Source organism: Pagrus pagrus (genome assembly GCF_965226575.1).
Source record: "Pagrus pagrus genome assembly, chromosome: 7".
NCBI lineage: Eukaryota > Metazoa > Chordata > Actinopteri > Spariformes > Sparidae > Pagrus > Pagrus pagrus.
In genome coordinates, this window is record NC_140191.1 from 12,226,338 (window position 1) to 12,252,895 (window position 26,558).

The 26,558-nt window shown below is 41.3% G+C and overlaps 3 protein-coding genes across 6 annotated transcripts; 1 reads left to right on the forward strand and 2 right to left on the reverse strand.

Annotated features, from left to right (window-relative positions):
• Window positions 1-17: 17 nt before the first annotated feature.
• Window positions 18-5,203, reverse strand: cd4-2.1 (CD4-2 molecule, tandem duplicate 1). 2 transcript variants are annotated; one of them, XM_084357460.1, is made up of 9 exons: window positions 5,010-5,203; window positions 3,903-3,944; window positions 3,399-3,521; window positions 3,183-3,320; window positions 1,396-1,629; window positions 1,236-1,307; window positions 989-1,125; window positions 791-858; window positions 18-577 (listed from the first exon to the last, which is right to left on the reverse strand). In XM_084357460.1, the coding sequence occupies exons 2-9, from the start codon at window positions 3,928-3,930 to the stop codon at window positions 493-495; spliced, it is 885 nt and encodes a 294-aa protein (XP_084213586.1). In that variant the 5' UTR covers window positions 3,931-3,944; window positions 5,010-5,203; the 3' UTR covers window positions 18-492. The 2 variants fall into 2 exon arrangements, with proteins under 2 accessions (XP_084213586.1, XP_084213585.1); XM_084357459.1 differs by having other exon boundaries at window positions 3,399-3,545; window positions 5,010-5,202.
• Window positions 5,204-5,476: 273 nt separating this feature from the next.
• On the reverse strand, window positions 5,477-17,094 carry usp5 (ubiquitin specific peptidase 5 (isopeptidase T)). 2 transcript variants are annotated; one of them, XM_084357433.1, is made up of 20 exons: window positions 16,811-17,094; window positions 16,026-16,154; window positions 15,816-15,882; window positions 15,593-15,720; window positions 15,156-15,301; window positions 14,758-14,942; window positions 14,488-14,582; window positions 13,325-13,518; window positions 12,982-13,053; window positions 11,334-11,421; window positions 11,059-11,184; window positions 10,830-10,983; window positions 10,013-10,175; window positions 9,842-9,930; window positions 9,299-9,484; window positions 8,717-8,860; window positions 8,479-8,621; window positions 7,959-8,109; window positions 7,690-7,774; window positions 5,477-6,382 (listed from the first exon to the last, which is right to left on the reverse strand). In XM_084357433.1, exons 1-20 carry the CDS (start codon window positions 16,916-16,918, stop codon window positions 6,289-6,291), a joined length of 2,547 nt encoding a protein of 848 aa, XP_084213559.1. In that variant the 5' UTR covers window positions 16,919-17,094; the 3' UTR covers window positions 5,477-6,288. The 2 variants fall into 2 exon arrangements, with proteins under 2 accessions (XP_084213559.1, XP_084213560.1); XM_084357434.1 differs by having other exon boundaries at window positions 9,356-9,484; window positions 16,811-17,092.
• A 313-nt stretch (window positions 17,095-17,407) lies between these two features.
• Window positions 17,408-25,312, forward strand: p3h3 (prolyl 3-hydroxylase 3). 2 transcript variants are annotated; one of them, XM_084357435.1, is made up of 17 exons: window positions 17,408-17,533; window positions 17,641-17,969; window positions 19,037-19,221; window positions 19,328-19,486; window positions 20,063-20,255; window positions 20,353-20,484; window positions 21,098-21,240; window positions 21,344-21,433; window positions 21,511-21,563; window positions 21,647-21,726; window positions 21,805-21,932; window positions 22,010-22,105; window positions 22,296-22,446; window positions 22,614-22,731; window positions 23,388-23,463; window positions 23,551-23,691; window positions 24,847-25,312. In XM_084357435.1, the coding sequence occupies exons 2-17, from the start codon at window positions 17,675-17,677 to the stop codon at window positions 25,009-25,011; spliced, it is 2,205 nt and encodes a 734-aa protein (XP_084213561.1). In that variant the 5' UTR covers window positions 17,408-17,533; window positions 17,641-17,674; the 3' UTR covers window positions 25,012-25,312. The 2 variants fall into 2 exon arrangements, with proteins under 2 accessions (XP_084213561.1, XP_084213562.1); XM_084357436.1 differs by having other exon boundaries at window positions 17,454-17,969.
• Window positions 25,313-26,558: the final 1,246 nt, after the last annotated feature.

Consider the following 26,558-nt stretch of genomic DNA (forward strand, 5'->3'; position numbering starts at 1 on the left):
TCCGTATAGTTTATTGACTGAGGAAAAAAAGACATCAAATTTTAATACAGCGCTCTAATCTTTGCATTTACAGCCTTAGAGAAATGACGTATACACACACATATATCACACACACAGAAAGTCATGAACAGAAATGCATTTAAATCAGCTGAAATAAATTCAAGATCGAAGGCAGCACAGAAGAAGTCGACACATGCTGCATTCATGTAAAAAATAAGTACAGACGGTTGCTGATTTCAATTGCAGTGGGAGAGCCCATTTGCATTCACTTCACTGGTTGTATGTGTTGAAAAAGCTCAAAGTGCCCACATCATTACATTTGATTTTCATTTTCATCAAGAGCATTCAAAAGCCCATTTACATTCATGCCATATTCACACTGGGGTTCTCTTCCACTTGCTTTCTCCTTATCTCTATCTTTTCCCCCTCTCTCACACTTTCTCTCTTTCTTTTTTTTGTCTGTCTCTCCTTTTCTTCGATCGGCCTTTCATGTCACTCCATTAGGAGGGGCTGCAGAGGGGGAACTGATGGTTTCTCTCTCCGGCGTCCTTGCTGCGGTTTCGCTGCAGCTGTTGGGCTGTGATAAAGAGAGGAAAGAGGAGAAGTTTTCACACTAATTACGACACAATAATGAAGCACTTGGTAAAAGGCACAGTGAAAATGAAGGTCAAACTGTCATTAATATAAAGTGAATGGAGTCCATTAGAAAGCATCTGTAAAGTGAGCAGATTACTGGAGAGCGGATAAAGCAGTCTCTTTTACTTGATAGAAGAAAGTTAAGAACATTTACCGGTTACACTGGCAGTACTGCCTGGGCGTGAGCAGCTGGCGGCCATTTTTCATCTTGTGCAATTTTCTCTATCGCAGGAAAAGAAAAATCACATTATAATTTTCAGGGGGTTTTCCTCAGTAACCCATCCTCCTCCAGCCGGACTACTAATTTAAATCTACTAAGCATACGATTCCCTTGATGATTTTCTATACATACCTTCTTTCTTTTGATCCTCTTGCACAAGACAATGACTAAGACCATCAGGAGAATCACAACCAGGCAGCCAACTCCAATTACAACCCACATCCACCAGCTGAGCCCCAGCAGCAGATCAGAAGCAGGTTTGGTATCACCTGGTTGAGCCATGACAGCAGACCACGGCAGAAGAGGAGGATAACGAATAAATGACTCATACACTGAAGAATGTGCTCAAAGTCAGAGGTTTTATAGTAGCAGTACGTACAGTTGGTGCATGTCGGCTTGCTGTTCTCTGAGTTTTTGGAGGAGACTGGTGGAGGTGTTGTAGTTGCCGGCTCTGAAAGCAAACGTACATCATGCCTTTAACAGTGGCCGCAGAGGCTGCTTTTTTATGTTAAAAAGCCTCCAGTAGAAGAGTGTCCTACCTTTAACCTTGATGTTCAGGCTCGCACTGTGCGTTTCCCCACCATGGGAGAATGTGCACTCCCAGGTCCCTGCATCTGAGAGGGCCACAGAGCCAACTGGCTGTGTTGACCCTGCCGGTAGACTCCCACCTGGCCTCTTCCACTGAACTGCCGGTACCGGGTTCAGACCGGTTATGTCACACCGGACCTCTACCTTGCTGCCCGGCTGCAGGTCACCAGAGGGGCTGGCTGAGACTGACAGAGAGGGACAACAGAAGGGGGCGAGGATACAGTGAGAGTCACACAGAGAAAAAGATGAACAAAGGACTTCATCCAGATCATGACAGATTATGACATGATTGGGAGCAACATTAAAACATAACATGGCAGTTTGGGTGGTTTTACAAACTGGAGCATCTGAATTTTAGGGATATTAAATCAGGAAATTAAAGGGGCACTCCACTGATGTCACACATAGAGCTCAGATTAAAAAAATGATACCAGTCATATCGTTAAAATAGCATTATAATAAGCTGTGATGTGATGTAACTTTTCTACCGCTTTATACTCCCACTCAACCACATTTTCGAGGCAACTACATTTATTTGATAACTCAAAGGTCATATTGAACATTTTTATGTAGACAAATCATTTTTTTAAATATTACATCTACAGATCATGTAGAAAGGTGCAAAATAAAAGAATCTCTTTTCCTAAAAAATTTTATGATGATTGTGAATTACTATTTTTTATATGTTGCTTTAAATGCTATAACTATATAATAATACAGTATAGTACAACACTGATATCTGTGTTTCTTGGCAATCAAGAGTCTTGGTAGTTTGGCTGAATGTTATCAATAACACCTTTAGGTAAACAGTTACTTGCTGACTGAATACTGCAGAGCCAAAGTAGCCCATTTTAAAATGTATTTATTTTATCAATAGCCAGATAAAAAAACAAAAAACAAAGAAAAAAACGCTGTTTCTGATGATCAGATAAAGGCACATCAGACCCGATAATCAGTTGACCCAGAGTGTACAGTACATACATGTGAATATATGTAGATCTTACTTTTATTGTATCCTTGATACTTAAGTACACTCAATATCAGATACTTTAAGACTTTTTCTCGAGTGCTATTCCTATGGGTGACTTTCACTTTTACCAAAGTCATATTTTAACATATATCTTCACTCTTAATCAAGTAGCTATGACTTTAAGGCACTTTGTACGACACTGATAATGAGGAGATTTCAGATTTGAGGAATTACTCCTGATGATGTCATCAGGCATAGAGATGTGCAGGAAGCAGAGAGTTTTAAACACGAGGAAGTCTACCAGGTGCTCGACTATTAAAAATCTGAATCTTGTGAACCCCCCAAGTTTGTAAAGATTCAAGAGTAATTTGCTAAAAAACCCTTTAATTTATTTTAAAAAATACCTGTGTGTGTGTGTGTGTGTGTGTGTGTGTGTGTGTGTGTGTGTGTGTGTGTGTGTATGTGTGTGTGTGTGACAGTAGATTTGCATTTAATGTGTTTTTATCTCTAGCATTACACAGCAAGAAATAAGTGAATAAATACTTTAATTGCTAATAATTTAATTGTTAGTAAATGTACTGACTGAAATTTGGTGTTTTTTAAAAAAAAATAAAATAAAATTGGGAGGAATTTCGTGTAACAGAATAAATAACAAGTATCATCATAAAGTATCTTATATGCACTTCCTTTTCTAAAAACTTGATTGTAATGATGAGACTCACTCAATGCAACACTAAGACTTATTTGCAAACACGTTTTCTTGCTTACCTGAGACCACAACAAGTGTATGTTGATGACCTTTCCCATCTGCCTTGCAAGTGAACGATCCAGCATCTGTTGGCTTCACACCCCTGATCACCAGATTATTCTGCCTCAGTGTTGACCTTTGCCCAATGTCACCTTTGTCTAATGCAGAAAAAATGTAAAGTAATTAGCAATATAAACAATATTGTGCTGTAGGTATTGTCTAAAGTCTGTTTCTACCTTTCATAGGGATTCTCCCATCGGAAACAATCATTTGATTCTCACGATTCCAAACCAGACTCCTTTTGTAGGCTTCACAATCTAGGGTGGCGGTCTCCCCTGTTTTTGTGACGATCACTCTGCCTGCAGCAGAGAGTGCACCCAGCACTGAAGACAGAGCATCACATTCATGAGGCACACTTCACTTAGTATGATATATTCACAGGAGGTTACCACAAATTCTGTGCATTAAGACAAGGACAAACTAATGTTATTGGAATATATTCTCATTACTTTGCATTAGAGGCTCATATAGAGAATATAAAGTTAAAAGGCAATTGATTTGGTTGAATAGAGGGAGTTTGTAGCCATCTTGGATGAGTAAAACAAACTGCAGCTATTTTCACAGGTAGATTTAAAAATAGTCTTGTAAACATACAACAAGGACAAATTTGGATCTACGTCACTTGTGACTAATTTACCTTTTAATGTAAAGGATCATTTACGATAAGTATATTTACTCACCAAACCCAAACCACACAACTGTCTTCATTTTAAATGTTGGATCTAAAAGTTAAAAATGACAAACACAAATGTACATTTCCATCAAAGAATAAAAAATGTGCTGCAGTAGTTCAAAGTGTGAATGCACATTTCCAGCTTCGAGAACCCGCACACAGCTTCTGTTTAAGGCGAGCAACATGTGATCCCTAACCACCGAGCTACCTCTCTACTTCCTTCCTCTCTGTATCAAAAATCTAAAACTTGCTTCGTAGACTTGAATAAAAAAACAGGAACAAATATCTCTTGGAGGATTCAAGAATATGTTTAGGCTCTTTTGTATTTAATTTTATGCTCAATAATTCATGCTGAGATGATTTTCTGTAAACCATCCTGATCCAAATGAAAATAATTGTAGGTACATCACAAATAAGAAGTTTGTCAAAAAGAAAAAGCAACAATTTTGTTCTGCAGTTTCGTTACTTACAAGGAAACCAAATCAAAAGTAAAAACTTCTGAGAAGTTATTCATCACTTCTTGTCTTACTCTTTGTGTTTCATGATTCTGAAAGGTTTAGGAAATAAATTCAGAAAGCTAAAATACTCACATCTATTTCAACAATCTATCATATGAAAGCCACAACTGATCTCTTTGTATTTTAGTTATTTTTGAGAGCCAGAACAAACACAATCTGACCAGAAAACTAACACTTACTAGTAGATAACTGTCAAAATTGATCTAAAAAAGTGTTCGTTGACATATTTCACAATAAATAAATGTATTTCACTCACCGACTGAGCAGTACTTATAGATTTAGATCACAAAGTATATAAACCATTAAAACAGAGTTTACCTTGACGTACATATTAAAGCATTGGAGACATGGTTGAGCACATTTTCTTCCTATTTGTTTACAATCGTTTAATCAAGACTCAGAGTTTCTCAAAATATATTTTGATTACAGATACAGGAGGGAACATAGCAAAAGCTGCTAAATGTTTTATAGTATATTTGTTACTCATTCGTCATCGTGGTCACTTCACGCAAGTCAAGAAAAAACTTTCACAATGTTCACATCGAATCCAATAATTTCAATAAAGCTTGATTTTATAATATAGTTCGAGATCTTACCTTTATTTTGCGGCAGTACAGATTTTAATGTCCTTACTGAAGGCCAAAATCTGTCCTCATCCTCTCTCTGCTTCACTTCACTCGAAAAACAAGAGAGCAAGGATGCAAAAACTGCACAAGGCGGAAGAGATCTTAAAAAGAAACCTGCAGTTTGGAAAGTTGTAGGCCAACACAAACCCCCAGCCCTTTGTGGGTTTGCTTATCATGCGTGCGCTCTCTCACATAGTAGGCCTGGGATTTTGTGCATGAAGGTGAATAAAGTTCAGCAACCTAAAAACACTTACTTACAATTCCCCTAAAGGATACGATCATTAACCTAATGTTAAGACAGTTTATAGGATTGTGCCAACTCATGGCTTATTTTGAGTCATGGTGTCGTAATCATAATGTGGAAAAACTATGAAGGGAACTGAAAGTCGCCTGAAAATCAACTCCGTTATGACTTAAAGAAAAGAACAAAGGCAGAATGACAGAAAGACAATTCTTTATTTGTCACAGCAGAAGTAACAAAGGATTTGTTTGCAAAATAAAAACAAAATAAAACAAAAATCATCCAGATATCACCCTCACCAAACGTTTAAGAAAAAAAACAAGTTGATTTGGTGCTTTGACGTTTTTTTTTATTTCCTTTTTGCAACACACATTTGAGCCGTTATTTTATTTGATTTACTGACAATTTCCTCTCATCGTGGATGCTGAACTGTTTTTACTGAAAAGGGTAGAGGAGGAGGAGGAGGCGCCGGGCTTACCGGGTGACACCAAGCTGCAACCGTCCAATTAAAGAAGAGGGGGCTGGAAGCAACATGTTTTGATAGGGAGGGGCAGTGACTACTGATGGCAGTGTAAATCAATAGCCAGGACACAGATTAACAGTGAAAGTTAAAGCATACTTATTAATAAGGAGTGAATAGACTTGACTTGAGGCCCGTTCCATGAGGCAGTTTCTAAAATTATCTGGACAGTAAAACTAGGAAAAGGTGTTTAAACAGATTTCATATGTCAGCTGTCCAGGTGACAGACTCTGCTTTTCTGAACAGGCGCATGGTGTGTAATCAATGGATCAAAAGAAAAATCCCCCCGCCCCCAACACCATATCTGTACATCTGCACCAACTTATTTAACTGTGTATATATGCAGTCTGAGAGATTTATTTACACTTTTGTCAGCAGGGAAGCGTGCCAGGGCATTTGTAAGAGTTTAGTGGGGTGTGACTACGAAGGTGTGTTTTTGTTAGCGTCCACATTTCTCCTCCTTCACCCCAAGTGTAACCTCCTTCATCTCATTCAGCCACTCTCCGATAGAAGTAGAGGTATCCCAGGTCTTTGGGAGGTTTCTCAGAAGCACACACCTTCTGATCGTTGAAGATGACCCACCTGTGAAACACAGAGATCACAAAGAGTTCACAAAGAGCTCCTGATAACAGACAGTAAATGCATTTAATTATGTACAAACAAGAGACTTTTAAACTAACAGGGTCTTATTTCAGCATAAAATATCCAACACTCAGTGTCCCCAATGACCAACATCATATCTGAACACAAAACAGTCATTTTTAAACAATCTTAAGCCATATCTTTCTAGAATATGGCAGAATTTGAGCGTAGCTTAAAAAATATAGGAGGCAGCTTGTCACCAGAGTAACCACCAGCTGCTGCCCTTTACTTGGCTGTAGCTAGCTACCGTTAGCCTGGCAGCCCGAGAGTGAACACAGCTGGACACCGAAACAGGACTGAACACAGCCTCCAAGCCGGATGGATACCAATTTGAAGACAGTACAGAGGTAAATTTGACAGAGGCTACAGGGACAAGAAGACACAGCCTCCCCTGTGGGGACAGGAGAGGCGTACAGCGGACAAAGAGCGAGAGAGTTGACCATGGTTACTTTTGCTGACCTTGATATCGCCCGTCGTGTTGACAAGCATGTTTGTTAACATAAAGAATTTCACCAACATTTTAGCCAATATGATACCAAAATAACTCTGTTTTCCATACCATTATAAGGCTTGGGTGCAGAAAGTGTTTTTTCACATTTTATTTATTGTTTTTGTTGTGAAGTTTAGTTTAATTTATGTTTTATGTAATTAGATTTTTTTTCCACATTCAACTTCCAGTGTCTGAATATTAAGAATTCAAAGTTCACGGCTGTTTGAAAGGCTGCGCCTGCATTATTATGCTATTATTTTATCATTGTATCAGTGGGATCAAAGTCTTAAAATGAAAAAAATATATATTTTTTACAATTATTTCTGGGACAATATATCATCCAGCAAGAAGTTGTTGTTATGACAGGCCTTTTAAAAACACCAGCTCTTTGAGAGGTTGATACTTTGCAGTCAGTAGCTATTATTGCTCAGACCAGACCTGGAGTATGGTGCCCCCTGCTGAGGCGCTGTAAAACTCAGCTACTATTTTATTACACAAGAATATGATTTTATAGACATTTAATATATAAATGAACTACTGATTAGAGAACAGAAAGCATTTACTTTGTTAGACTTTAACTGTTTTGGGGGTTTTTTTGCATGAAGAAAAACAGAATCTTCTTTCAGGATCTGATATTTGTAGTGGTTTTTTGGTTGGTTGGTTGGTCTGACCTTAAAGTGACAAGATACTTTAAAATATCCCTTAAAGTTAGAAACACAAGTGCAAAAAAGCCCATAAACAAACAAAAACTACTTACTGCTGATCCTTCTTGATGTGACTGACGTAGTGGCCGCACATTGTGCTTGTCCCCATGTGACTGATAAACGCAAACAGCTCATACTCTGAAAGGAGAGAAACCATGAGTTAATTTTAATTTGAAAATATATTATAAAATAATAAATATTGATGGCTGGAAGAACGACTTAAAAAAGAAAAATGTAATATCGCGGTCATCTTCATTTCATGTTTATTAACACATCTCTGCAGCTAATTTGTGAGGACACAGTCTGGGGTCTTGGGACTCACTTCCTGGTCCGTCTCTGACACGTGGCCCAGGTGGAGGCTCTCTGCCGCCCTCGCTCTCTGCGGCTGAGCGACCACCTTCAGACACATCCATGGACTCCAGGTCATCCAGGTGGGAGAAGATCCAGTCCACTGCCCGGTCCAGGACATTACTCTGTGAAACACACACCAGTTAAAAGGAGATATTATTAGAGAATATCAACAAATGGAGCTTTTAGTACAAGAACAATATTTTACAAGATAGAGGGCCAAAGACAGCTGATGTCATGTCTTCGGGGGCTGGCCATCAAAATCAAAAGCTGTGCGGAAAAATCTCTCACCAGCGTTTCTGGGCTAGCTTAGCTTAATGCAACTTTTTGTTAAGGTATTAAGGACAACACTGGTTTGAGTCTCCAAGCATGACGAAAAACATGGCTGCATTACAGTCTGAATAAAAAGAACAGCGGCATCTGTACATGCACAGCTCTACTTCTACACAAATGAGATAAGTAAAATCTCTAACTGGATGGAGTTTGATTCTAACCGTGGCTCGAAGTGCTTTGGTTGCCTGGTCTCGGCTGAAGCCCATGGATACAATGGTTGCCAGGTGCTCCTCAGACAGGCTCTCTGTGGGTGTGGTCCCAGCGCCAGAGCTGCAGCCGGGCAACACCAGAGGGGCCGAGAAGTCTGCGGTCAATCAGAAAGAAGACAACATAAAGAGTGAGGAGTGACCCGACTGACTGAGGATTCTGTTTCTGGTAAATTCCCACTGCTCTGCACACCTGGGTCATCCATATGGCTCATGATCCAATTCATGGCAGCATCGATTCCAGTGTTCCCAGTGTAGTAGACCGCTTTCCTGCAGGCCTCCAGTGGGAATCCCATTTCACATAACTGGGACACAGTGGAGTCATCGAGGACTGGAGCTAAAAGGTGTGTTAGGAGAGAAAAGTTGAATTACATTGATGTACTTTGTAGATCAATGTGCATTTTTACATTGTTTGTTTGCTGGTGAGAACACCAATTATTTGTAAAATAAAAACATTGTTTTTTTGTGCCCTGAACACTTTCTTGATAAATAAAAGTTTCCCAAAAAATTGACAAAATTGGCAAAATAATGAAAATAATAGAAACATCAACTCATATACTTCAAAAGCAGAGACCAAACAAAATGAACTTAGATACTGTCTCTTCAATTTAAAATATAACTCAAATCACTTCACATTATGCAAAAGTAAAAAAAATCAAAAGGCAACGGAAGGACGCACGGAAACAGAAAAGGCTGAAAGAAAGAAAAGAAGGAAACAACGAGGGACAAATAACAGAGGAGGAAGGAAAAGATCGGAAATGACAGACAGACTAACACAGCAGTGGGGAGTAGAGTGAGTCGTCCTCCTCGGTGAAATGGGAACCCAGGATACCTTTAACCTCCACGTCTGGGGTCATGAGTGGGGGCGGGGCCACCTCTGGTAGAAGCTCCTCTCCTGGCTGCTGGCCGGTAGCAAGTAGAGCGCTCAAGTCCAGAGTGTCAGGAACGTCGATGCTCACGTCTGCACAGCATTCAAACACACTTTTCATTTCAAACTTTACCACCATAGTTTTCTACAGCTTAGATTCTTGACATTATAGTAATATTGTTGATAGCATTCTTAGAATTTAATCATCCTCAGTTATTGTTTATTTTATACCTTAATTACCACTGCTTCTTGCAGGAAGCTCCGTAGAGGAGAGCTGCCATTTTTTGTTTCATTATCTTTTCTCCTGATTTTTAGTTATTTTGTGTGTGTGTGTGAGTGGAAAGGGAGTTCAGGATTTTAACTTTTTTTGGCGAAATACAGATCCCAACTCTGTTTGGAATACACATTTTTGAGTGCAACAACAAACATGCTCATAATATCTTTGCTCACCCAGTTTCTTAGGAACCCAGTCAAGGCCAAAGGTGAACTTCTTAATCTGGATGACCAGGTGGTCGGGGAAAGAGGCAAAGCGGGTCGTTCTGACAAATGACACAAAAGCTGATATTAATAAATATATTTAAGAATGTTTTTTAATTATCATGTCACTATCTCTCTTCATACTTGGTAGCAGTAGTCTTGGTTTGCACAGCTGAGCTCCAGAAGTCTGTGAGGATCTCTGGTTCACTGAGGGCCGCCATGCAAGCTGTGAAGGGGATTTGTGCACGCACTGTAGGGGCTGATGAGTCCCCCTCCTCACGCCGGCGTTCTGCCTCCTGAAGCTCTTCTGTCAGAGAAATATATGCATGGTTGAAAAACGAGGCATAAAACCAATAAAATGTCTATAGGAAACATATTCTATGATTTTAAGAAATTTAAAAGAATCATCCCTGAGACTTAAAGAGCCCTCAGATAACCCCCTTAAAGCAGCACTCTGTTTCCATGTCATGAGGGGCGCTATACACCCTGTGAAAACCTTGTATATCTACTGTGCATCTGTAAAGTTTTCTAAAATAAAAATAAATAAATAAAAATAATAAGAAAACAACTTCAACCATATCATCACCTCAACACTGATGGATAAAAAAGTTTCATGCAGCCACACCTTATTTGATTGTTGGTTTCTTACTCACCTTCTTCTCATCAAGATGATGAATTGCTGGTGCCTTTTTTCTAAATCATTACACTGTAACATATAATTCACAAGACCACACAAGGTGCCCTGATAGCTCACCTGATGGAGTGTGCGCGCCACGTTCAGAGGCGGAGTCCTCAGCAGCTGCCTGGGTTTGATTCCAACCCGTAGCTCTGTGCTGAATGTCATCCCGTCTCTCTTACCCACTTCCTGTCAAACTCTACAAGCTGTCCTATCTAAATAAAGGCTAAAATATAATCTTTTAAAAAAAGCTAATACTGCTAACCTAATGTAGAATTGTCTCACCTGTGTTGGTAGCCTGGTCCATCGGCACAGGCAGCTGCACGATATAATCCACCCGCTGTGTGTACTTGGCTTTCTGCGATTGCTGACACACAATCCTCTCCTCTACCAGGAACCTGAAAGCTTCAGATGGGTTGGACCCAGAGCGACAGTTCCTCTGTAGGTGAAAAGAAATAATATGAGGAGAAAGCTGGGGACCCAGAAGAGAAGCAAAGTGAGGGAGATGCTTTACCTCCACCATGTTTATGAAGTGCAATAAAAACTCCTGAGCATCCTGTTGTCGATTGGTGGAGAACTCCGGGTGGCCCCGCCCAACAAGTGCTTTGAACATTTGTGGTGCTATGCCGATTTGGTCTCCCTGCAAACAAGCATGAACAGTCAACGGTGAGGACTAATAATAGGTAGAGCATATTGTCAAGTATTTCTGAGAGTAAATCCCACATGTGCCGTGAATATCTGCAATATGTAAGACTTGTAAATCCACTGTGACTGATTGTTTCTTCTTACCCTGGGTTCAGATGCACCGTTTTCATCTCCAGGGTCTGGTGCTGGTTTGGAATACTCTCCTGACAACAGACCATACCCGAGCTTGGCTCTGTGATAAACAAATCAAGCTGACATCACTGCACATCCAACAATATACCAGAGTCTCACACAGGAGGAGGATTTGGATACAGGCCTAAATATATTTTTGGCTTTCAAATTGCATGGTGGAATGTCTTATCAGGGGGAAGACTTTTTCAAACAGTATCTGGGGAATAAAGACCCTGCAGCAACAAAAGTTGATATTGTTTGAAATTAGGCCACATACACATTAAATCTGCCAGATTTCAATTTAAAATAGACACATCAAATGTGTCAAATTTTGGTGTAAAATAAGTTACTGCACTGAACAGGAATACATCTAAACTCGACACCAAAAGGTGTCAAGTCACTGTATTGGACATACACACGAGAAGACTACTCCAGACTAAGGTTTCACTTTTCCACAATAAGAAGCTCCATCAGTTTAGATGAGTTACAGTAGAAGCAAAGCTCTCTTTTCCTTCAATCGCAAAGAGCTAAAATGACACGAGGCCAAGTGTCAGCACAGGTCTGCACTAAACCCTGCTGATATCAATAGAGCATTTCGATACAGGAGGATAACCCATATTAAAAATATAAATCACATTTAAACACGGAGCTGCCTGAAAAGGAGTCTGTAATCGGCTTTGTAGGTGAGAGCTGGCACACTATGAGTATGCTTGTGTGTATTCGTGTGGAGGGTTTCTTTCATCTACGGTGCATAATGGCAACATCTTCAAAGACAAAATGGGAAAGAGGTTAGGATGTGTGTCAGAAAGGATGTGTGTGAAGACCGTTATATGAGAAGATGTATACAGAGAAAGCACTTTTCCTGTCATTGCGTTCCTCCTGTACCTTGGGGGGATGTTTTTGGGCATCAAATTGTAATACAAGTCCATGTCATATTGGACAAAAAACCCACTTACATCTGGCTTTTGTCTAAAATGTAATTGGGTACAATCAGCATCAAATGACTGCAGTGGTCATGGGTGTCAATCAGCCTCGGTTCTGATTGGCTGTGATGAAAACACAACACCCTTGGCCCTTGTCGGCGTGATGACATGTGTTAAAGTAACGACTCCTTGCTTGGTCACACTTTGTCATCCGCCTCTGTTCAAACAGTGGTTGAACACTGTTCAGTCGGCGCTGAGTTTGAAAGAGAGACTGAAGTAAAATATAATTAAAACGTAACTGCTGTTAGTCGTTTCTGTGCTTTACAGTTTCCTGATCGATACTGCACATGTGCAACTCAACAAAGATGAGACAGAAGTGAGATGTCTCACTCCTTGGCAACTTCATCGTCAAAAACCATAATTCAAAATGTTACTGAATGCATCTTTTTTTATTGTTCTCCATTGTTCCCTGTTTTACCATTGAAATTGTGATGACAAACGCTACACACAACCACACACACACAAACACACAAAAAGGGAACAGATAGACAAACTCATCTACTTTCCCAGAGGAAAAGGAGTCAATCGCCTATACTTAGCAGGTTTTAGCTACGATTAAAAAAACCTGCATATATACACTAATTTAAAGTGGAAAAGTGGAAACAGAAAACAACTAGACAATAGGAAAAGACACTCACACTTGGGTTTTGAAGTCCTGGGTGGGGTCACTTGGGGCATCATCAATGATCTTGTCAATGTTAGACACATACCTGGGCAGCATGAACAAACGGATATGAAACAAATTCTTGACATTCAGTATCCTAACGTTAAAGCTGGACAGTGTGAAAAGTGTCACAAAAAAAGGAATATTGAAGAAATAAAAAGACATTATTTCACATCTATTACCTGTAATAATCAACTTGACAACAATATTTTTTATTGCAGTCGGTCATAATAATTTATATTGTCTTTCCCCACAGGAAATTACATATTCCCTTTAACAACTGGAAGAAACAGGAAGGAGGATTAGAGGGTACTGACTTGCTCTGGAAGTCTGGAACGGTGAAGAGCACTTGCATGACAGAGTTGAGGTAGCAGCTGTTCCCCAGGTTCTTCATGCCCGTCAAGCCGGGGCCAAACATGGGCCGTAGGGTGGTCCCCGACTCCTGGATCACTTCCCACTCCCCCACACGCTGGTTCACAGCAATCTCCAGCTCTGTCATCGTCCGCTCGGTCTGAGAGCAGAAAAGTCAAAGGGATCAGATAACGAAGGATACAGTGTATAAGCAAATATATATATATATATATGGCAACATTCATATAAAAACGGCAAGTTTTGAGAACAATGAGCAAATGGGCAAAATTAGCCAATATGCAGTAGTAATGACAGCAGTCAGATGATGAAGAAACTACAGACACATCATCACAGCACTAAGTGCTGCACTTTGTCTTCTGCTCCAGTGTAGCACAATTCCTCCACCCCCTGTCTGCACATCATCATTACGTGTGTGCAGCAATACATTAGCAAGACAAGAAACAACATTACAGGGCACGGTGAGACGTAGAGATATTGACAATTGTTTAGTCTGCACTCTGCATGAGGGGACAAGCAGGTGGCAAAAAAATGAACGACAACAGGGAATCAGAGTAGAAACAGGGTGGGAGGAAAATATCTGAAACTGGGGACATTATGTGGATACAATAATGTGTCTTCTATGAAAATAAGAGCACACAAGGAGAAGTATTACAATCCATCAGTAATAATACTGTAATGATACTTTAATAATGTCACAACGTATACATAATACATAGTCAACAAAGTGATGGCAAGAAAAAAATAAACATGAGGGAGAACCAGGCAAAACAAAATATGAATTTTCTGTGGTATTAGTTCAGTGTTGTTGGCTCTCTAAGACTGCAGCTAAAATGACCATTGACCATGTAATCAATAGCTGCTCTATGAGGAAGAGCCAGCCATAACTGTCTGGATGTCTGCCAATAGGAAAAAAAATCCAATATCTCTGACTAAATCTGTAAGACTTCAATCGTGAAGTGTAGAGTTGAACAATACTTTTGTCTACAGGAACTTGATCCAATGTTAAACGTAGTAAACCAGTGGCCAAAATGGCAGATTTGATATTTTTAATTGTCAAAGAGAAAAAAATAACAGCTTTGGCTAAAAACAACAGAAACACAGAGCTTACCTTCTCCATGGTCATCATGTCGATGCCAAAGTGAGATAGGTGCTCTGGTAACTTGGAATCCAGCACCATGTCATCCTCATCATAGGAGTACACATCTGGACATACAAAACAGTGGTGGAAGTTAAGAGCAATGAAGCACTGATGCCAAACAAATGCAAATACTGTGTATAGTCCAACAGAGATCCAACATAGCCCACATATTATGCCTGCAATGCAATCTGACTTCAGTTTAACTTCAACATTTTACCACAGAAATATGGTTATGCTTACCTGCTCCATCGGGAGTAATGGTACCGAGTTTGACAGCGAGAGGGTATCCTGTCTCCTGGAAGTGGAGAAGGGCGTGGTTGTTTCCACCGGAGCCATCAAAATACCTGCGACCACACAGCACTTTTCCGTCCGTCAGGTTCATCCAAATATTCTCTTGGAGGTCACACACCTCACACCGCCAGCCACTAGGATGTAGAGAAGACACAACAGCATTAACGGACTAACGCAATAACGGATTAATGGATCCTATATGCACTTCTGCAACTCAGAGAGGATCCGTAGTTTGTAGAGACAGCAGCTGAAGTTACAGTTGTGCACATTATTTCTTTAATTTGTGTATTCATGTGGAAAGTGGATGGTAGATTTATTTACAGGACGGCTGTGACCTGATGTCTCACCTGGGAGGGATCTTGACTCCGTTGTCGAGCTGTTTAAGATCAACGGCATGCCTCGACTCCTGTCTCACCTCTCCATCCCACTGTTGAACTTGTAAGGTGTGAGACACTGAGTCAGCTGCCATGATACCCGCCATCGACAGGGACACCTGGGGGGACGATAAATGAATCGATAGGAACAAATTACATGTGACTAATAGCTCATTGCGAAACTGAAAATAACACATGATTATCCATATGTCCCTGTATATCACTAAGGGCATGTGCCCATATGCTCTAGTATTCAGGGAATATATTGTATGAACATTGACTTGATCTATAAAGACTGTCTATATTGGTAACAAGCCTCTTTGCTGTTCTTGATATATATTGAGAGCGATCACACTGTGAGTGAGTAAATGATGACTTTTTTTTGCCAGAAAACATACAAAATAGCTCACCCTCTCTCTCACAACGTCAGGCATGGTAGCAAGGTCCTCTGATGTCACCTCCTGCCTGTCAGGTAAAATTACCACCTTTACATCCTCCTCATATAGCTCCTGCTCCACATCAAAACCTCCTTCAATCCCTGGACAGACCACAAACAGGATGAGAGGAAGACTAGGTCAGTCTCAAAACAAGTCACCTGTATGATCTATATTTGTGTTCTTCTCATGCTCTCACCTATAGCCAGCCTGGTGGGCTTTTTCTTAGGTGGGTGTCCAGATCCAGAGTTATTGTCATCTTCCTTCTGTGACAATAACATAGGGTGTCATTGGGTGTGGAGATTAGTTCACTTGACATGGAAACAGATGGCCCTGACAGTGTCAAATATATTCTAGATATGTGTCCATGTCAGAAAACACAAATCAAAAAGTAGAATAAACAATCCACCTTAGCCTTGCGAGTCCGGATGATGTGCAAGTAAGCCCTCTGGCCTGCCCGGGCATGGTGTCTGTCCACATACTGACCCCCAAAGCCCAGGAAACTGTTCATGCACACATACAGGCCACCTTCACTCTCCTGCAAAGAAGACACAATGTTCAGTGTTGCAACCTGTTCTTATCTCTCTCCATCCAGACACAACACAGACATGTGAAAATTAGATGCAATAATGGTAATAATAACTTTATTAATATGGCACTTAAATACATCAAAAGGTTTCAAAGCGCTTCACAGAATATATAGATGAAAACAAAATTGTAACCATGACACATTATAAGCTACTGTATTTTAGCCAACTAGCTAAAATCAGCCTGCTAACACTTGCAATTCAGTTTAACACTGGTTTGATGTTATCTATCCACGAGAAACTTCCCCGTAAAGATGGAGATATTATGTGCTTAATTATATTAGAAAGCATGGACAGTCTTGCCACAGTTGTGACCAGAAATCGTCCAGGTTAGCTTGCTAGCTACCGTTAGTTTGACAGCATACCCTATTACACTATCACAGCTAGCTAAAAAGCTAGAGCAGCTAAGTTTCCATTACAGTGCATTATTAGCTTAGCTTGAAGCTAGCTTGCTAGTTAGTTGCAACAAGAAAATATAGGAAGCCAGTGCGTCAAAGTGGGCGAGAATAGACATTAGACAAAAACAAAGGAGAGGGGAAACGAATGGGAAAATGAAACAACACTGTTTGTTGGCTGACGTTTAAATTTAAAAGGGAAGATGGCTCACCGGCGAGGAAAATGACAAGGCGCATTCGTCTTTGTGGACACGGTCCCCGGGCTTCGGAACCCGAATTGTGGACAAAACCGACATCAAAACCTCCCCAACATCCGCCATGACAAGCTAGCTAGTTCCGCCTTTCAGTGGGACACTTGCTCCTTTGAGTTTGGACCCCCAGCCTCTTGATTCCCTGGCTCGGTTGAGTGTCCGTTGTCTAGCCCGTGTTCTGCTGTCTGTGTTTGGCTGAATGAATCATGAGCCGCTGCCTTGTGTTGAGGGAAGGCCGGACGAACTCAGTCGCCCGCACGCCGACGGGCTGCGGCTCGTTGCCGTAATCTGTGGAACACGGCCGCCTGCCACGATTTTGCAAAGCAGTAAATTCACGTTAAAATCACATCTATTGAAGCTAAATCACCGCGCTCACGTGCGTTTACACGCGGGGGATCGATTAACTGTGAGTTTGTGAGAAGTGATCCACGCGTTCACCAGACAATCGATAGCGATTAATTACAGTTGAGCCTGTTTTATTTGTATGTTTACGGTAACGTCGGTTGAACTCAACCAACGGCTTCCTCTCGTGGCGACATCGAGGTACTGCAACCTAACTTGCTGGATAACACTCCGTTAAACACACAGACCAGCAACAACTAGTTCAAAACAACACATTTAGTTACATTTAGCTTGATTTAATTGACCAGAGCCACCATTTGGAGACGTTAAGGAGGTGCAGTTGTGAGTACACCATGTTAAACGAAACGATAGCACCTACTTTCCTTAAACTTTCCTCCTCCGTTCCCTAAATATTTCCGTGGTCTCTCCTCCTCCTCCTCCTCCCCCAGCTCCGTCTCCTCCACACGGGTCGTTCCTCGGACCATGGCGCTGCAGGCGGACTACTTCACTGTATACGTGGCGTTTTATTTTGTTTTTACAACATCACTTAATTTTGCCTCGGCAGCCCCGGGTGGTGGCGGCTCTAATGTTTTGTCCCTCCTGCAGCCGTATGATTTCTTGTACTACAGTGGAGTACGTGCTTATTTTGGTGGGGAGTGGACGAAGTCTGCGGAGCTGCTGGAGAAATCCATCTTAACCAAGCAGTCACTGTTCAGAGTCCGCAGACAGTGTCATGATGACTGTGTGGCAGCGGGGAGAGAAGCACTCGATAAACTGGGTGAGTTATGAGAGGTATCACATACTGCGTGTCTTCAGATGGAGGGATTGGGTGTTCCTGCGTGCAGTCGGTGGTGTGCCAAATGGTCTGCTTCAATAGCTGTTAGCAATCCCTTAAAATAATCAAAGTCACATGGATGATCTAGACTCTATACAAAGTCTAACATATTATTTAAATGCAATACATGACTTTAATTACCTCACCATAGCCTATGACTGTGGTTCCCAAACCCTTAACCTTGTGACCCCTTTTTAATAAAGTCATGTTTACTTGTGACCGCAGTGTGTGCATCAGCTGTCAGCACATCAGTTCAACCAGAGTTACATTTTAGAGGCCTGAAGTCAGTGATTGAATGTAACTAAGTTCATTTACTCAAGTACTGTACTTAAGTAAGATTCAGAGGTACGTGTACTTTGCTCTAGTGCTTTATACTTAGACTCCACTGCAGCAGACCCAAACCCAAGGACTCTTCATTTACTGTCATAAATGATTGCTATGCTATGCTGCTGTTTCTTACATGTAAGAAGCAACACATTTTCTTTCAATAGACTAATTCATTTATCGACTAATCGTTGCAGCTCATTCATTAATTCATATTAACATTCAACATTTTTTGCCTTAAGTCATCATATTTAGCTGTTAGTCCATTCAGTGGCTAATTTAATACAACAGCGATGTTAATTAAAGTGCATTGTCCCTGAAAAAATAAACAAGCTGTTTTCATTCACTTTTTACTGGCACCATGCCTTGCAGTTTGCCAAAACAACTGCTATGGATACAAGATAATTAGTGGGTTGACACTAAACTATGAAGCCACTGGCAGCTTCCCTGATTCACAGTTTTTAAATGTGTGCTTCAAGTCTGAGATTGACCTCATGTGAGGTGACTTTATACTTTATAAATCAGGGTTTGTTATGTATGAGTGAATCTCTTATCATCACTGTATAGAATGTAGATTTAAAACACAAAAGGCTTCATATATATACAAATGTTGATGATACCTAAACATTGTTCATCATCTGTATGACTGACAGACGATGTGAAATTCATGTTTTCTGTATTGCTAGACTCTGAAACGGGTCACCTGTGGGACCTCAGGGCCTTGGACTGGGTGCAGCAGAAGGCTGAATGTTTGAGGTTCTGTGTCGGACGCTCTGCCACACCTGCAGGACAGCTCCCTGTTTCTTCGGACATAGATTATGAATTCAGCAGTCGCAACCCTTACAACTTTCTGCAGGTCACATACTACAAGGTGAGCTATTCTTCGGGCAGCCGTACAGATCTATAACGCAACAACTGTTCATTTCTCATTACTAGGCTGACATATTACACTCCTGTCTGTCTGTCCTTCTGATCAGTTGGAAAAGTTGCAGAAGGCAGCATCAGCAGCTCATACCTACTTTGTTGCCAACCCCAGTCACCTGGAGATGAGGAACAACATTGAAAAGTACAGACGAATGGAGGGAGTGACCGATGAGGCCTTCCAGGACCGAGAGATCGAGAATGAGAAACACTGGGTGAGCACGGAGGGGGATGTCTTTGAGGAAATGGAGTTGCAGGAGGGTTTTTGTACAGGATAAGCAATCATGTCGTATAATATCCAGAAACTTCACTGGTTTGCTGGTTCATATACCAAATGATGCTAAAGGGAAGGGAAGGGAAGGGAAGGGAAGGGTAGAGACTCTAGCTTTCCACAGATGTACCATTTTTTCACTACTGTTTCGGAAAAGTTTAATATTTCAACTTTATTTAATCACTTTGTGCGGGCTCATGTGAAAAGACAGCCATGACTTGAGGGACTAACTTCCTCTCTCCCACTTTCACTTTCTCTTATCCAATCATGTAATCCAAACCTGGTTTTGCCTTTCGAAGACTGCTGCCTGAGCAACCTATTTCCTCTGTTCAGACGTGCTTGTTATAACACTATGAGACTTGTTTGAATGAAGCTTAAATGGCCCATGTAATTGCAGGCACTCGCGTCTCAAAATTCAACAGATTGAGTTTGTACTTTTATTTTCCTGTAACAAAAGCCAGTCTAGCAGCATCTTTATATTTAACTATATTATCCTCTCATTGCTCACTGTCAAACCCAGGTCCTGTATGATTCTGCAGTTCAGTCTGAGTCCTCTTCTGACTGGGTGCAAGTGGCAGAGAAGTGGAAATTGTGTGTGAATCAAACTCTGCAGCAGACAGAGGAGTGCAGGGTGCAGTGTGAAGTGGCCTCCCAACAGCTGCCCGATGACAGGGGAGTGGACACTGTTGACGGCGCTTATGAGAAGGCTGCGGGTAAAAAAAAACAAAAAAAACACAGGTCACAAGAAAAAGAAATTGGACTCATATCCAGAAATAAAACAGAGCAATCACTACATTTCTTTCTGTCTAGTTCTTTCCCTCTCACTGCTCGCATGCCGACAGTCCTGTGTGACCGAGGTAGCCACAAGACCGGGACGGATTTCTGCTCAGGAGGACTATCTGCCCTCACAGCTGGAGCATCTGCACATTGCACAGTTTAAAGGTCAGGGTTCAGAGGTCAAACTTAACATTATTCAAAGTATATTCAATGTTTACCCCCAAATCAAAAGTACATATTTTTCCTCTTGCCTGTATTTGTTTTTATCCTTCTAGTTTTGGTGTGAGTTTTCGTGCTCACTCAGCGCAGGATGTAAACATTCATGGCAGCCTCCTGAGTTTTTTGCTCGGTGATGCCAGGTGAGCTAGCAGAATCAGTTAGCTAGAAATTAATGTATTTTAATTACGTGGTGATACGGTTGACAGGGATAGTTAGGCAGAAAGAAAATAGTCCCTTCATGGAACTGCTCACAACAGAGTAACTGGGTCATGATTTCTGGAAAGAGACATTGCTGGTGAGTTTTTCAAATGTGTCATTTGAGATGTATCCATGCAGACCTGAGCGCAATGTAGATCCATTATCTTCAAGAGAAGGTAGACATCTCTACAACTGATATCTCCAGAACTCAAGAACTTACACCAAAACAGTCTAGATGGATAAATAGCACTACAGGTAAGAGGAAAAGTATTTTTTTTTGGGTGAACCGTCCGTTTAACACCTTAATTTTAAAGCCTTTAGTGCCTTAACTCTCCTTGTTTTGCTGCCTGCCTCCCCACAGCTGGTGATATTAAAGGAGCAGTGCAGACTCTTCGCTCTCTTCTCCTGTTTTACCCCTCTGACAGGGACTCCTTAGACAACCTGCAGCTCTACTCTGAGACACTAGGAGGAGACACAGAGTCACAGGGCACACAGCCAGCTCAGGTATCACTAAAACCACCACTGTGGTTGTAAAAGTCTGACTTCAGTTTCCTTTATCATTTTCTTACTTTTGTTCATGCTGACTTCATGCTTCTGTGTTATACAGGAGATTGTCACATACATCAGTCGCTCCTTACAGGAGAAGAAGCTACTGTATTTTGGCATGGAGAACTTTGACTTCAGTTTCATTGACCCAGTAAGTACTGAGGCAAAAATACGCTACTTTTGATTCACAAAATACATCCACAACTTTAATTATTGCATTCCATTTAGGACCTTTGGACTCCAGAGGATGTTGTACCTGAATCACTGAGGGACATCTGGAGGTGAGAAAGACTGAAGGTGCTAGGAGCTTAAAAAAAAAAGTTAATGTGAATTCGACTCAGCATTGTTTGTGTTTTACTTTCAGAGCTGAAAAAAAGAAAATGAATGAGAAAATGAAAGAGGGAGAGCAGCAGGAGGAAGTGGACGACAGTGGATTCTTTTCAGGTAAGATCATCCTCTTGTTTCAGTCAGTAGCACATACCAGTTTCCTTTCTCATCCTGTCTTTTTCGTCCTCTCTCCAGGTGGTCCGGTCCCTCAGGTGGGTGTGACCATCACCATGGACGACGAGCGTCTGAACGGGACCAATCGCGTAATGCTCGACGGAGTCATGACTGAGAAGGAGTGTGACACCATTCTGCGGTTAGCAGCAGTAAGTTCAGATTATTAAAGAGATTCTCAGATAGATCAGCAACACTCTCACCTGACGTTTCATCTCGTCTCTGATAGGCTGCAGGATCTGCCGGAGATGGTTACCGGGGACGACGGTCTCCACACACGCCTCATGAGACGTTTGAGGGTCTGACAGTTCTCAGGGCTGTGAAGGTGGGTGAACAGGAGATAACAGGAGCAGAACTATGACACGTTTCTGAGTGAACCTTAATAACCTGCACTCAAAATTAATTAACTGATGGTGAATTAATTAAAGAACCAAGCATCAAATTATCTTTGTGTGCTGTGGGGATCTCATGCCTGAACATGATTTATGAAGTATTTGTTTTTTCTTTTGTGGCAGTTGGCTCAGGATGGCCTGGTGAACCAATCAGATGCCAAGCTGTTACATGAGCTGGGCGAGAGAGCGAGAGTCCTGCTGCACTCCTACTTCAGGAGCCCCTCGGGACTCTTCATGTCTTTCTCACACCTGGTCTGCCGCAGTGCTGTCACAGGTAATACCAACATTATCCATATGTCTCCATATGGGGAGATCCTCATTACTTAACACGTGGAACCTCGACTACGGGGTCTCACAGCGCTCTGTTGACTCGTATGCTGTGAACTTAAATGTGCTCCTTTGGGATGTAAAATTATTCGTCTGATTTTCTCTGCTCCTCAGGTGACCAGGAGGGCAGGCTGGATCTGTCTCACCCTGTCCATGTTGACAACTGTCTTCTCGAGCCGGAGACCAAGCAGTGCTGGAGGGAACCACCAGCATTCATACACAGAGACCTCAGGTAAACAAAACTAATCAGTAAGGGAAAGAGCAGCAGCCACAAAGAGGTGAACACTTTCTTTTAGGGGTACACATATTATGTACCCTAACATATATTTAACAATCTCATTCTGGCCCATTTATCATTTTATTAGAAAGCGTATTAGCCATTCATATATATGTCTGTTGCTTAGCACGAAAACACCCTTATTTCATGAAAAAGTTTTAAGCCAGGTTGTTTAAACAGGGGGAATTTATAGAATCAAGCTGACAGCCTACTTCTTATATTAAAAAGGTGTGTTGTTTATTTTTGTACTGCTGTATATACAATGTCTCTTTCTTGTTTATAAACAAAGTTGAGAAAAAAAATGTTTTAAGTACTTTGTTTTAATGGGGATCTGTGTTGTCTGGCCTAGAATTTGTAAAATGTGGTCATGCAGATTATTAAGTGCTTTCTAATGACTAATACATAGCCAAAATGCTACTAATATGCATGATCATAAGCAGCTAGTTAATGTTTAATAGGTGTACCCTAATATAAAATATTACCGAAAAGAGAAATTGTAGTAGTAATGCTATATGAAGCTGTAAAGAAAAATAGAAATTACATTTTAAAGATCAAGTCTAAAAACTTTAACTGGCTTGGACCATAATCACTGTCTGCTTTCTTTCTCTCAGTGCCGTTCTCTACCTAAATGACAACTTCGATGGAGGACAGTTGTTCTTCACTAACAGGGATGCTAAGACAGTAACAGTAAGTCACTTTTCAACCTGAGGTCACTAATTTACTGATAAATTAAACCTGCTTTATGACCTTTATCCTTCCTCTACACATCTCCAGGCCAGAGTAAAACCCAGCTGTGGTCGACTGGTGGGTTTCTCCTCAGGTCCAGTGAATCCACACGGTGTTACCGCAGTGACCAGTGGCCGGCGGTGCGCGCTGGCCCTCTGGTTCACGAAGGAGAAGCTCTACAGGGACATGGTGAGAATTGTGACGTCAGCACACAGCACTGACCTCCTTCTCAGGTTGGACCTGTCCTCCTGAAGTCATTTGGTTGTTGATGTCGTGACACCGGCACTGGATAACAAGGCCAGCCGGAGTATAATGCAAATGCAGTGGTTGTTATCATGTTTTGGCCTTCACAGTGCCCGCTCTGATCATACCATGGTCTTTTTTATTGTTATTATTTTAAATCATTCTGTAGTTAAAGGTCCAGTGAGCAGGATTGAGGGGGCTCTTTAGGTAGAAATGTAATATACTTTTCATAATTATGTTTTCATTAGTGTATAATCACATGAAACTAAGAACTGATGTTTTTATTTCAGCGAGACCCTTCGTCAACATTTTCTTACAGTAGCCCAGAACAGACAAACCAAACGCTGACTCTATTTTTTGTGTGTGTGTGTGTGTGTGTGTGTGTGTGCGCCAAACACTGACTATAGAGGGCCATTCACATTCCTTGTAGGGGTGGGTGAGGCAAGGGGTGTTCAGATTGTTGATATGTGAAACCTCACTGCTAGATGCCACTATTTCTTACTCACTGGACCTTTAAATTTAAAGTTGGAATTATAATTTAGTGCAGAAACAGAAATACCAGGAGCTGCTCTGAAAAGTGTCTGTTTAATATTAAGCCAAAAATTGATACTAACAGCAGCTTACCCAGCTCGATGCTACTTAATGTTTAAGATCACGCAGACTGCCTAACGTATCTTCACAGTGAGAACTTTTAGAGGGAGAAATAAAAAGTCAAGTCAAAGTTTATTATAGCCCAATATCACAAAGCATGTCTCAAAAAAAGCCTTAAAAAACGAATATTGTCTGCCTACAATCTGTGTAATAAAACAGTAATGAAAAGCATTAACAAAATATACATAAACGGTCAGAAAGGTGTAACCATGCCCACACAGACTAAGTAAAAGTTGGATAGCAGAAGTTTAAACTAAACGAGGTTGAAGGCTGATGTGAAAAGATGTATTTTCCCTCAGTCTATCAGTGATTAAATAGGTCAGCAAAAAATATCTGGTTTCAGAATATTCCTCCAGAAAGTACAGGGATATAAAATTACTCTTAACAGTAATCATTCACTTGAACTCAATATTTTATCCGTCATTGCTGTGCTTTTGTGTCATCCCTCAGGAGCGAGAGGAGGCAGAGGCCATGTGGGCGGCAGACGGACAGAGCGTGGTGAAAAAGGACAAGGAGGAGGCAGAGGGCACCGCCGGCCGGAACGCTCGGAGCCAAGCACCGAAGGAGAGGAGCCGAGGGAGAGGCAGGGTGACGGGCGGCAGAGATGAGCTGTGAGAGCCAGAACAAACCTGATAGACTGAACCAACCAAACGGGAATACATACATTCTCAATTCGCCATCCCATCACAGGACCGTGGACACCTCTCTGTTCAGATTTTTCAGTTTTATCCACACATTCACGTTTCCTCTTGCTGCCTATTTATGTAAAGCTGCTTTCTTGTTTGTATACTGTGTTTATACTGTATATGATGAAGATGAATGAAGGAAAGACGGTTCTTTCCTCTCTATAATGTCGATCTGTACTTCTGTGAGTTCTGTGTGGAAATTAAGAGATTAAAAGACGAAATAAACGTGACTCTCTCCCAGGGCCGAATGAGTACTCCGTAGTGAGGAACTATAAGAGCATTAGAGACAAAGAGAGGAGGGAAAAGGCCAGAAAAGTGAAAGCAAGGCTGCGTAATCTATTAAGTGATCGCCTCACACCCTCTGTGGCTGCCTGCTGAAATGGAGAAAGGGTTAATACTTTCCTCAGTCTGTTTCTGTCTTTTAATAGTGGAAGCATGTGATAAGATATGCAATTAAACAGCAGCAAAGTAAAAGTAGTTACATTAGCGTCGTACAGTCTGAGACGAGGGAACAGAGTGAGAGAGAGAGGTGCACGGGGGGAAAAAAGGATAGAAATAGAGAGATTACTGTTAATCCCTCATAAATGAGTGCATTTGTTTATGAAGCTTAAAAAATCTCCCATTTAGAATATGGAATAGTAATCCAGCGAGAGATCATTTAATCATTCACATCCAGCGGAGTGTCACTCGACCACCCGTTCCCATCCCGTTACTACCAGTGCCTCCTTTCAGCCCCCTCCTCAGCCTTCGTCCAGTGCATTAGGTACTGAATCAAGCACTGTTTATGGCCCATATTAACACTCTCACTCCCCCCCTGTGTTATAATCCCCCCGCCGCTGCAGAATTGGGTCGGGAGGCCTGTTTAATGGAGCCTCGGTTTTAACCTTTTCCCTCCCTCACACGCTGAAACCATGCAGCACCCTAAAAGTCTGCATTAATCTTCTCTTAAGTAGGTGTTATGTCTATATAATGCATCCTAGCGTCCTCACCCTAAGTCGTCTACTGCTCCAATTACACACTTGGTTGGAAAGTATAACATTTATAGCTGTGTGATGTCATCTTTACATTTTATATGATTAGCAGAAATGATGTAAGGCCTAACAGCATACTACCTCCTGTTTTTATCGTTACTGAGTGCTGTGTGTAGTGAGTGGTTGATGTAGTCACTTATCCCTCAAGTTTCACTTCCACGCATTAATTATCCAACTATTTCAGGACAAAACAACTCATCGGCATATTCCGATTTCCAATCACGATCTGGTTTCTGGCCTTCCTGTGTGATGCTCAACATCATTTTTAGGAGCAATCATAACATGAGATGCACAAGAAGGCATAGTATTTATCCTACATTCATGTCACAATAGCTGTTTGTGACTGTCATTTAATCCGGTCACCCCACCCCTCTCCACCAACTTAACCCATTTATCTGTTTTTTTACAAAAGGTTCAGTGACCTTTTCCAGGCTTTATAGATTAC

What these genes read in the sequence shown, in the direction of transcription:
- cd4-2.1 (XM_084357459.1), bottom strand. Translation starts at nt 3,930, where the DNA reads ATGAAGACAGTTGTGTGGTTTGGGTTTG. An exon ending in CCTGAACATCAAGGTTAAAG is followed by an intron (nt 1,308 to 1,395) that starts GTAGGACACTCT and finishes GTTTGCTTTCAG; the next exon opens with AGCCGGCAACTACAACACCT. An exon ending in AGAGGATCAAAAGAAAGAAG is followed by an intron (nt 859 to 988) that starts GTATGTATAGAA and finishes TTCCTGCGATAG; the next exon opens with AGAAAATTGCACAAGATGAA.
- usp5 (XM_084357433.1), bottom strand. Translation starts at nt 16,918, where the DNA reads ATGGCGGATGTTGGGGAGGTTTTGATGTCGGTTTTGTCCACAATTCGG. An exon ending in ACGGTGCATCTGAACCCAGG is followed by an intron (nt 11,185 to 11,333) that starts GTAAGAAGAAAC and finishes GCTTGTTTGCAG; the next exon opens with GGAGACCAAATCGGCATAGC. An exon ending in TGTCAGAGACGGACCAGGAA is followed by an intron (nt 7,775 to 7,958) that starts GTGAGTCCCAAG and finishes CTCTCCTTTCAG; the next exon opens with AGTATGAGCTGTTTGCGTTT.
- p3h3 (XM_084357435.1), top strand. Translation starts at nt 17,675, where the DNA reads ATGGCGCTGCAGGCGGACTACTTCACTGTATACGTGGCGTTTTATTTT. An exon ending in CTGCCGCAGTGCTGTCACAG is followed by an intron (nt 22,447 to 22,613) that starts GTAATACCAACA and finishes TCTGCTCCTCAG; the next exon opens with GTGACCAGGAGGGCAGGCTG. An exon ending in TTCATACACAGAGACCTCAG is followed by an intron (nt 22,732 to 23,387) that starts GTAAACAAAACT and finishes TCTTTCTCTCAG; the next exon opens with TGCCGTTCTCTACCTAAATG.